This window comes from Enhydra lutris, unplaced genomic scaffold (genome assembly GCF_002288905.1).
Source record: "Enhydra lutris kenyoni isolate GAN:26980312 unplaced genomic scaffold, ASM228890v2 scaffoldscaffold27, whole genome shotgun sequence".
NCBI lineage: Eukaryota > Metazoa > Chordata > Mammalia > Carnivora > Mustelidae > Enhydra > Enhydra lutris.
In genome coordinates, this window is record NW_019154111.1 from 16,835,014 (window position 1) to 16,845,774 (window position 10,761).

The 10,761-nt window shown below is 33.7% G+C and overlaps 1 protein-coding gene across 6 annotated transcripts in view; it reads left to right on the forward strand.

Annotated features, from left to right (window-relative positions):
* LOC111152036 (protection of telomeres 1) overlaps positions 1-10,761 on the forward strand; it is a 77,478-nt gene that overhangs the window by 27,099 nt on the left and 39,618 nt on the right. For all 6 annotated transcript variants that reach the window (XM_022510314.1, XM_022510313.1, XM_022510315.1 and 3 more), the window contains one exon: positions 653-767. In XM_022510314.1, coding sequence (XP_022366022.1) covers positions 653-767 — 115 coding nt within the window. The remainder of the gene's footprint in view (positions 1-652; positions 768-10,761) is intronic.

Genomic DNA, 10,761 nt, shown 5'->3' on the forward strand with positions numbered 1-10,761 from the left:
TTACCTTTCTTATACTTGAACTAAAGGATCAGCTTCCTTGAAAAAAACAATTAACTCATTTTGATTTGAATTTTAAAGTTTTAACTTATAGTGCAGTAGGTAGTAACCTTATTTCTGGTTTTTGGTGGGATGGATAGGTGATGGGGCCAGATGTGATTGTTTGACTAATACGCAGACATGTCCTTGTAAATCACTTTCCCCTTTCTTTCCAAACCTGTGTACAATTATTTCAGACAATTTTTCTTTTCTGTTTTTCCCATTTTTAATGTATTTATACCATTTACAATCAAAACCTGTAGTAAAATCTTTATAATAATATAGGGGGGAAAAAAAGAAATATATACCACAAGTTTTGAAGTGATATTACTCAAAGTTAAAATCCAGAACCGAAAGTTCTTAAATTGCATTTCTTAGAATTATGTACAAATTACATAATTTATAATCAAAATTCTTTGTAAGAAAAACTGGTTGGTTTGTACAGTAACCTTTATAAGCTGTGTATTTCTTTTTTTTTCAGGCTATATCCTCTTTTTAGACACTTAAAAGGAAAAAAATGCAATTAGATTGGTTGTTGTTTTAAAAATTTAATTATAAAATTATTCTAAAATGTAAATACTTAGTGTTGATATATTCACTGTCTTCGCTTTCTTAGGTTCCAGCAACACATTATATATATACACCCCTGAATCAACTTAAGGGTGGTACAATTGTCAATGTCTATGGTGTTGTGAAGTTCTTTAAACCTCCATATCTAAGCAAAGGAACTGGTAGGTATTAAAATTGGTAAAGATTTTAATGGGCTGGAGCTGCTTTATTGGTTTCAGAAACATAGCTCCTTCAATACTGTTAAGTCTTAGAAGCTCAATTCTCATTTATTTAATTTTTTTAAATATTTATTTAAGAGAAAGCATATGCACACACATGGTTGCATGTGAGTGGGGGCAGGGGTTGTAGAGGGAGAGGGAGAGAGGGAATCCTCAAGCAGACTCCCCGTTGAGCATAGAGTCCAACACAGGGCACTGTCCCAGCACCCTGGAATCTTGACCTGAGCCGAAATCCAGCGTTAGCCATGTAAGTGACTGAACCACCCAGGCACCCCTCAGGTCTGATTTATAATTGCCAAACAATTCATATGCACATTTTTGGCCATTTTCACTTATAAAGTAAGTATGGTCTTTAGATTCCAAAGACTAAATTAAGAAAAGGATGCTAAACTGCAACATGACAGCATATAAAAGTATGACATAGGCTAAATATAAAGTATTTTAGTACTGTAATGGTGGTATATAAATCACTTTTAATTCTGGTATAGAACTTAAAAAAGACCAAAGTATAAAAAATAAGTACCTGTGAACATGTTAATGAATACATGATATAAAAAGATACCAATTATAACATTAATAACAAAGTATATGTGAGGAGGAGTAGTATAGTTTTTATATATATTTATTAGCTTAAAATAGGTTGTTATAACTTTAAGATGTTTTATGTGAACTCTATGGTAACCAGAAAGAAAATACTTACAGAAGATACACAAAAGGAAATGAGTATGTTGCTACATTAAAAAAAAAAAATGAAATACAGAGGGCAAAAGTGCTAAAAGACAAAACAGTTAGCACAGTGGCAGTAGTTAAGTCCTTTCCTACCAGTAATAACTTCAAATGTAAAAAAATTAAACACCTCAGTCAAAAGGCATAGTACTTTGGTTGTTTTTAAAGATAATTAAGGTATAACCTACTAATTCTATAAAATACAAGCTTTATTTATTTACTTTTTAAACAGTTTTAAAACAGTTTAAACAGTCTGATTTTAAACAGACTAACATAGAAAAGAATAAAAAAACATGAATTTCAGTTTTCTGAGGGTTAATTTAGTAAAGACACCATATAGCTTTACCTTGGTTTAATTCAGTTCAACTGAATTTAACAGTTACTAATCTATTTAATCTAACCTGAAACAGCATTTGTAAAAGGCACCATTATGTATGTATCAAGAAAAGCTCTGCCAATTAAGTTATGCTTCACTGTTAATTTTAAGATGTAGCCATATTTTAGAGATATTAAAAATGCACAATGGTGTTGTTGATGAAATACTGTCTTTATCTACTACATGCCAGGTGCCGTGGTTCTTCCTAGAAACACAAAGATGTTCACATTGAGTTTATATTTTAAAAAATATTTTATTAAATTATATATATGTAAATTTTATTATTGTGGAGTGAACTTGAAGTGTACTCTTTAGTGGGAGATGAGGGAACCATCATATTTTCATGTAGTCAGAGGATTTTGTTAATGCACAATGGAAAGACTTACTCTGTGAAAGTGACCGAAGACTATGAAATCCAGAGAAATTTGAAATAGGTGGCAACTAAGTCTGAAGGCGTCAGAGGGATGTGTTATTGAAAACTCTGGCGATTTCTGTTTTAGCAGAAAGGGAATGTTAAACAGTAAGGTTGAAGCAGAGAAGTTATTGTTTAAGTGTTTATTTCTCAGATATTTTCATTTGACTTTACTTTATCTCCACAGTCTGCATTCTCCAAGCTATCATACTTTTCAACATTTACTTGCATATGTTCATCTTGGTGGTTTGTTTACGCCATCAGGTTTATTGTCCCCTGAATCTTAATAATCTGTAAATTTGCTATAAAGGTGTGATCAGTGTGATCCTCTTCTGGTTGTGAGTGTTATCTGGCAGCTCTAATTGGCCTGCTGAATTTATGAAGAAGCTACGTGGACTGCCAGTTATGTCCATCTGACTTGGTAAAAGATAGAACTTAAAAACTTTTTGAACTTGTTACATCACTAATTCTTGTCACTGAAAGTTTTTATTAATTCAATCAACAAATGTATTCAAGAATAACAAATAATAGTATAGACTAAAATGATAGTTGTTTTTAAAACACTGATGACTCAATATTAATTTTAAGTTATTACTTGACAGCATAATCATGTTTTTTTCTGACAATGCTATTAAATCATGTGTATATAATGAAAGCCTTGGGGAACTATTATTTTTATTATATATTCATATGTATTTTATGTGTCTGTCAGATACGTTTAGTTGGATCCAGTCCCTTAATAAAAAAATTCATGAGTAGTAATGAACCATCTGTTATTACAACGATAATATGTTTCTCTGTTTTTTCTGAGATACTGAATTAAAATGAATGCCATCAATTTTACCACAACATATTCATTGAAACTCTAAGTCACATGTCTTTACTGCCAGCAAGATGGTAAAGTTTTAAAATTATCTATTACATAACTTTAGTTACACTTTTTATTTCTATTGATAGCACTCATCCTTCAACATGCTGTAGGAGAGTCAGACAAATAGCATTTTCCTGTTGAGGAAAGGATCAACTTCATTAGTATTACTGAGATGTACCAGAATAAATGTACAGGAACCATCCACAGCTCTGCCTTTTTTGTATTACATAAAGCAATATTATGTTGCAAATGTGGGACCACATCTTTTTTTTTTTTTTTTTTTTAAGATTTTATTTATTTATTTGTCAGAGCGAGAGAGGGGGAGAGAGTGAGCACAGGCAGACAGAATGGCAGGCAGAGGCAGAGGGAGAAGCAGGCTCCCCACCAAGCAACGAGTCTGATGTGGGACTCGATCCCAGGACGCTGGGATCATGACCTGGGCCGAAGGCAGCTGCTCAACCAACTGAGCCACCCAGGCGTCCCGTGGGACCACATCTTAAATACTACATCCAGAGGTACATAACTAGTTATTTGGAGGAAAGTTACCTTTATGCAGCTCAAATTTAGGTAAATGGAAAGAAGTTTATTCTGTCCTGTATCATCAGCTGGAATTTTTCATTAAAATTTATTTTATAAATGTTAAATTCAGTGCTACTGAGGCTGTTTGGTGCACTCTAGCATTTGTACTTCTTGACTAAAATTTTTCTTCAAGACTTTCCTCTTCATTCTAATAGTGATTACATATGACCTGTTACATGCTCCTGTCTTATTTCTGGTAGCAAATTTTTATTCCCCAATCTTTATATTCAGTCTAGGAGAAGTTGTAGCTTTTTTTCTATAAGTCTGTCAGTCGTGTTGTTAAAAGGACAATATAGATAATTACATTCTTTCTTATTCAATTGTGATAAGATTCATCATGAAAACCGAGAATTTCTCAAGGATTATGGAAACAACATTTAGTAAAAGATAATTGCATCATCAAAATTGATTTTGATAATGATTCATCAGGGCTACATAATATGTCCTCTTTTATGTACAAAGGCAAGAGCATTGCTGCCTTAGGATTTTGAGATTTTATAGTAATTATCTTTGAAAGCCTCACGTTTACTTTTGCTTCAGAGAACTGGCTAGACACAGTTGGGTATGTCAGTTTTTGCCTTACACAGATAACATATTTTTTTAGTTAATGTCTGTTAAGAAGTTTAGTTTTAGCTTTGTCTCAGATTCTAAGAAATAGCCTACAATTTCTTTAAGCTTGAGACACATTTACTCTATTCCTATTGTCTGTTCTTGCTAAATAAGATCAATGTAAGCTGGCCATAAAATACTTCCAGGCTTAATAGTATGTGACTTGTCCTTGCTTGTTATCAGTATCATAATGCCTGTTCATTCTGTGAGCAAATTGGAGGAGTAGAGGGAACTCTGTTTGTGCTACTTTTCTAATACTTGAATCCAGAGGAAAGGAGAGAATAGCCAAAATATTTATATCATTTTTTGACTGTCCACCTCTGCTCCCTCCTGCCTTTTTTTTTTCTTTCCCCAAACTCTGCGATCCTACAGGTCTCAGCCTTTTTGTGCCACATGATATGGCACATTGCCTATTACTCCCTAGCTTACCAGTGGAATGCGTTATGTTCCAAAATTACTTGATTTTCATACCTGCCTCCCGTTAAAAGTCTCCATTTTTGGAAAGCAGTTTGACTAATCTTGAACAGTTTTGGATGTTACAGTGTTTCGAGAAGCACATCTTTCTTTTGCTGTTCATTATCTTATAAAAGGATACCTCTTTTAGAGGCAAACTGAGCATTATAATCAAATTTTTAGAACAGTATCCAAAACACTGGACTTTTGAGAGACCTTGTCTATTTTTTCTTTTAGTTCTTGGGATAGGGTGCTAGGATATAGGGCCTTAGGAGTTTTTTCCTGTTTATAGAACATCCCAGCTAGCTCTAGAATGCTATTTTTGGCTGTATAAAAATATTTTCACTCAGGAGAATGATTTGACATATACATTAATGTCATTAGCATTATTATTTGATTATTTTCTTTTGTATGAGTAATATTGGTTGCATATTAAATGATTATGTAGTATCTTTTAATTTTTAAAAGTATAACAAACTACATATTCCACATTAAAGAGAATTTATTAATTACTGAATAATTTATAACTCATTGGTGTTCCATTAGATCCAAGACACTTCTTATTCATCAAAGAGAGATTAAAGCATCTAGTATGATGTAAAATTACATGTATATTAATTATATTTTTTATATTTTAAAATTTATAATGCATATTTGAAAGGATTTTGGGGTTTGTTTTTTTTTTAGGTTTTATTTAAATTCAAGTTAGTTAACACATAGTATGTATTATTAGTTTCAGGGGTAGAATTTAATGATTCATTATTTACATATAACATCCAGTTCTCATCACATCCTGTACCTTCCTTAATGCCCTTCATCCAGTTATCCCATCTTCTCATGCTCCTCCCTGCCCACAACCCTCAGTTTGTTCTCTGTAGTTATGAGTCTTTTTTTTTTTAAGATTTATTTATTTATTTGACAGACAGAGATCACAAGTAGGCAGAGAGGCAGGCACAGAGAGAGGGGGAAGCAGGCTCCCTGCTAAGCAGAGAGCCCGACGTGGAGCTCGATCTCAGGACCCTGGGATCATGACCTGAGCTGAAGGGAGGCTTTAACCCACTAAGCCACCCAGGCACCCTATTTTATGGTTTGCCTCCTTCTCTATTTTTTCTTTTTTCCCCTTTTTTCCTCTATGTTCATCTGTTTTGTTTCTTAAATTCCACATATGATTGAACTCATAGGATATTTGTATTTCTCTGATTGACTTATTTTGCTTAGCATATTATATTCTAGTTCCACCCACATTGTTGCAAATGGAAAGATTTCATTCTTTTTGATGGCTGAGCAGTATTTGATAGTGTGTGTGTGTGTGTGTGTGTGTGTGTATGTGGTGTGTACATATACATACTGCTGCTGCTTTCTCCATCAGTTGATGGACATTTGGGCTCTTTCCATAGTTTAGTTATTGGTGATACTGCTATAAACATCAGGGTGCCTCTACCCCTTCAAATCACTATTTTTGTATCCTTTGGATAAATATCTAGTAGTGCAATTGTTAGGTTATAGGGTAGCTCTATTTTCAGCTTTTTGAGGAATTTCCATACTGTTTTCCAGAGTGGCTGCACCAGTTTGCATTCCCACCAACAGTATAAAAGGGTTCCTTTTTCTCCGCATCCTTGCCAGCATCTGTTGTTTCCTGACTTGTTAATTTTAGCCATTCTGACTGGTGTGAGGTGGTATCTCATTGTGGTTTTGATTTCTGTTTCCCTGATAAAGAGTGATGTTGGGCAGTTTTTCATGTGTCTGTTAGCCATCTGTATGTCTTATTTGGAGAAATGTCTGTTCATGTCTTCTGCCCATTTTTTGACTGGATTTTTTTGTTTTTTAATGTGGAGTTTGATAAGTTATTTATAGATTTTGGATACTAGCCCTTTATCTGATACAGCATTTGCAAATATCTTCTCCCATCTCATAGGTTGCCTTTTAGTTTTATTGATCGTTTACTTCTCTATGCAGAAGGTTTTATCTTGATGACGTATCCCAGTAGTTGAGTTTTTTGTTTGTTTTGTTTTGCTTTTGTTTTTGTTTTGCTTTTGTTTCCTTTGCTTTCAGAGACATGTCTAATAAAAAGCTGCTGTGGCTGAGATCAGAGAAGTTGCTGCCTGTGTTCTCCTCTAGGATTTTTATGGATTCCTATCTCGTATTTAGGTCTTTCATCCATTTTGAATGTATGTTGGTGTATGGCGTAAGAAAGCGATCCGGTTTCATTCTTGTGCATGTGGTTCTCCCAATTTTTTTAACACCATTTGTTGAAGAGACTGTCTTTTTTCCATTAGATATTCTTTCCTTCTTTGTCAAAGATTAGTTGACCATAGAGTTGCGGGTCCATTTCTGTGTTCTCTATTCTGTTCCATTGATTTGTGTGTCTGTTTTTGTGCCAGTACCATATGGTCTTGATGATTATAGCTTGAAGACCAGAATTGTGTATATCTTTGGAAGTTTTAACCTTTTAGGAGTCCTTTACCCTTATAAAAATGTGATGACAGCTGTAGAGCTTGCCCCACAAAAATGCACATGTATGCCTAAAGACTTAAACATACCATATCAAAAGTTCATGCCCCCCTCCTCTGAACCCCAGATTACAAACTACTAATCTATGGTATGTTCATATGTTACTTGAATATTCAGCCAATATCAAAACCACAAATATATTTTTGGTTTAATGCATGGTTTTTAAAATAAATAAATTTATAGTTTTTTTTTTTTCATTCACTCATTTCCTCGTTTATTCAACAAACATTTATTAAGTACTTTTTATATGCCAGGTATTACACTAGACTTGGGAAATGCAAAGATATCTAAGTCACTGTTTCTACCCTCAAAGAATGTTTAAGACAGATAGTAATTACAATACAGTGATTATAATTGTTCATGATTTCACTTTGTTTTTAGTCTTTCCTCAATTTTTGAGACTCACCTTTTATTTCTGCACTTATTGTTGGCTATCTAAGATAGACTCTTTATTAAAAATTGAACAGTGAATTTACTTACCTATTCTAAAGGCTAGAGGTTGTGGATTGGGCAGGCATGGAGTTTTCCATTTCCCAAGAGCTAAAAAGTTATGTCTAGTTGAGCAAGATAAGACTCTTCACAAGTGCTTGGCTGTCTTTCAGGAATGGAAGGCATCTAGGGGGCATGGTTAGTCATTACTTACCTCTTTAAGGCCTTGGAGAGGTGAGCTAAGCCTCTCTTCGTTACTATTTCCTGCTTTTTTGTCCATGACAGTAAGAAGTTGGTTTCCACTTGGAAAATGAAGGTGGAGAAAGACCTTTCTTCCCCTGTCTCTGAACTTTTGTATTGCTTGCTTGCTTATATTCGGAATGACTGTGATGAAGCTTGAGGTCTCCATCTGGCTTTCAGTTCATATCATAGGACTGAGTCTGTCTTTTATGACCTCTTCCTCTAAGAAATTATTAGCCTGCTAATTTAGAAAATCACCCTTATGTTTCATTAGTTTATAATTTGAATTGCTTTAGTGGATCATAAAAATCAGTACTATTATTTCCTCATTCTTTCTTATAACTTAGGTTGCATGCTTTTATTCATTTAATTAAACAATTTCTTTGCCAGCCTTTATAGCATTGTACTAGACTTAGTTGTTGTCCATAGTGATAAAGTGATAAACTCTCAGAGAGTTTATCATGAAGGAGATGAGGAAGACCTAAATTTAATCAACTGGCTAAGGCACAGTTGTATGCTATAACTAAAGAAGCAAGCAGAGTGCTTTGGGAGTGAGAATGGAGAGATTAATGCTAACAGGGGGAAAGCCTTCTAAAAGATACTGAATTTGAGCTGAACTTTTGAGGATAAATTGGATGTTGATAGATGGGGAAGAAGAGGCCAACACTCCAGATCTTGGAATTGCAACAGCAGTTGTCAGACTTTTATAATGAAAATGTGGACTTTCAGTTTCAAAAGCTAACTGCTGAAGAAGTTGACTTAAGTATAATTTTAAGCAATGGAATGTCTGCAGGATACTGATGCATGATTTCATGCTCTTGTGGCAGTCTTTTTCAGGGATCATTATTAAAGACCTAGGATACTTTGCGCTGTACACTTTGTTTATATTCTAGACCATAATTTAAAAGTATATTTTGTATTTATGGTTTCTATATATGGTAGAACTGATTTTTAATAAATATGTAACCAGTAACCTTATTTATATGATAGAATTATAATATAGTTGGCAGTTGGCCTTTGAAAGATGATGTTCTCAGAATTATTACAGATAAAATGTTTTAAGCAGCTATCAGTGGAATGCTTTGCTACATTACTTCTCAGGTAAAATGGATTCTAGTAATATTTAGGTTCACAAAAATTACTTTCAAGTTACAAATTGCTTTGCTTTCCATCTGCATTTTTAAGTTCTATTTCAGTTTACTGCTTTCCCTCCACTTTACAAATCATGATTGAGAAAATCAAAATGTATACTCTTTTTCAGATTGGTTGTCTTTTTTTCAACAATTTCTGGAAGCTTCTTATGTGTTAATGATATTAGTCTCTTTTTTTGTCATAAGTGTTAAGATGTTTTACCCAGCATTTTAGTTAGAGTACTGATGGTCTTTGAAATACAAATGTTTAACCTACATTTGGAGTTGTAATTTTTTTTAGAGCGGCTTTTCCATCCATTATAAGATCTGAAAAATAGTAGTCCTGATTTTCTTAAAATTCTTTTATATTGTTAAAAACAGATATTGCATATATTTCCTGGAATTTTGTTTTGTATGTAGTGCAAAATGATCTTTTTGGTGGCAGCTCACTTATTTTAAAATCATTTATTAAATAATGTGATGTGTAAGTCACGTACAATATACGTACCTGTACATAAAGATCTGTGAAGCAACACTTAACAGAGAGCCTAAGATGAATTTTCTTCTCACAATATGTGATCCTGTGATAGTTCTCCTTAACTGAGAGGAGGACTATTCAGATGTTTTCCAATTTTTAATCATTAGAGTATTTGCTGTAATCTCCACATTAACTTTTTGGAGATATAATAATACAGTCTTATTGTTAAATTCAGTTTTTTAGTTCTTCATTTATAATTTTAGTGTTTTTTTAGACTTAGAGGAATATGTTGCTTGCATTTGCAATATCCATGCTAATTTACTTTCTGTCTCTATCCCCTTCTGGACACTTCATATAGATGCACTCATTCAGCATGTGGTCTTTGCTTCTGGCTTCTTTCACTTGATGTAATGATTCTGAGGTTCATTCATGTTGTAGCATGTATTCATTTTGCTGAGTATCAATATACTTTTATAATTATTTTAAAAATTATTCTAATTGTTTTGTCTTTCTTATTTTCAATACAAACTCTGTGAGGATAGAGACCATTGCTAAGTATTACCATAAATCCTTATACCTAGGATACCATGAATTGTGATTACTCAGTACATGGAGTAAAATGTAAAACTCCAGAACATAGTTCCAGAATAACATTTATGAACTTATGAAATATCAGCCTACATACCTATCTATTCTGTGGGTTTTGTTTTTTGTTTTTGTTTTAAATTTATGTATTTATTTATTTTGGAGAGAGAGAGAGAATGTGAGCTCAAGTGTGGCAAGGGGCAAAGGGAGAGATCTTTTTTTTTTTTTAATTTTTTCAATTTTTTTATAAACATATAATGTATTTTTAGTCCCAGGGGTACAGGTCTGTGAATCGCCAGGTTTACACACTTCACAGCACTCACCACAGCACACACCCACCCCAGTGTCCATAACCCCACCACCCTCTCCCGACCCCCCGACCCCCAGCAACCCTCAGTTTGTTCTGTGAGATTAAGAGTCTCTTATGGTTTGTCTCCCTCCCAATCCCATCTTGTTTCATTTATTCTTTTCCTACCCCCCAAGTCCCCCACGTTGCATCTCCACTTCCTCACATCAGGGAGATCATATGATAGTTGTC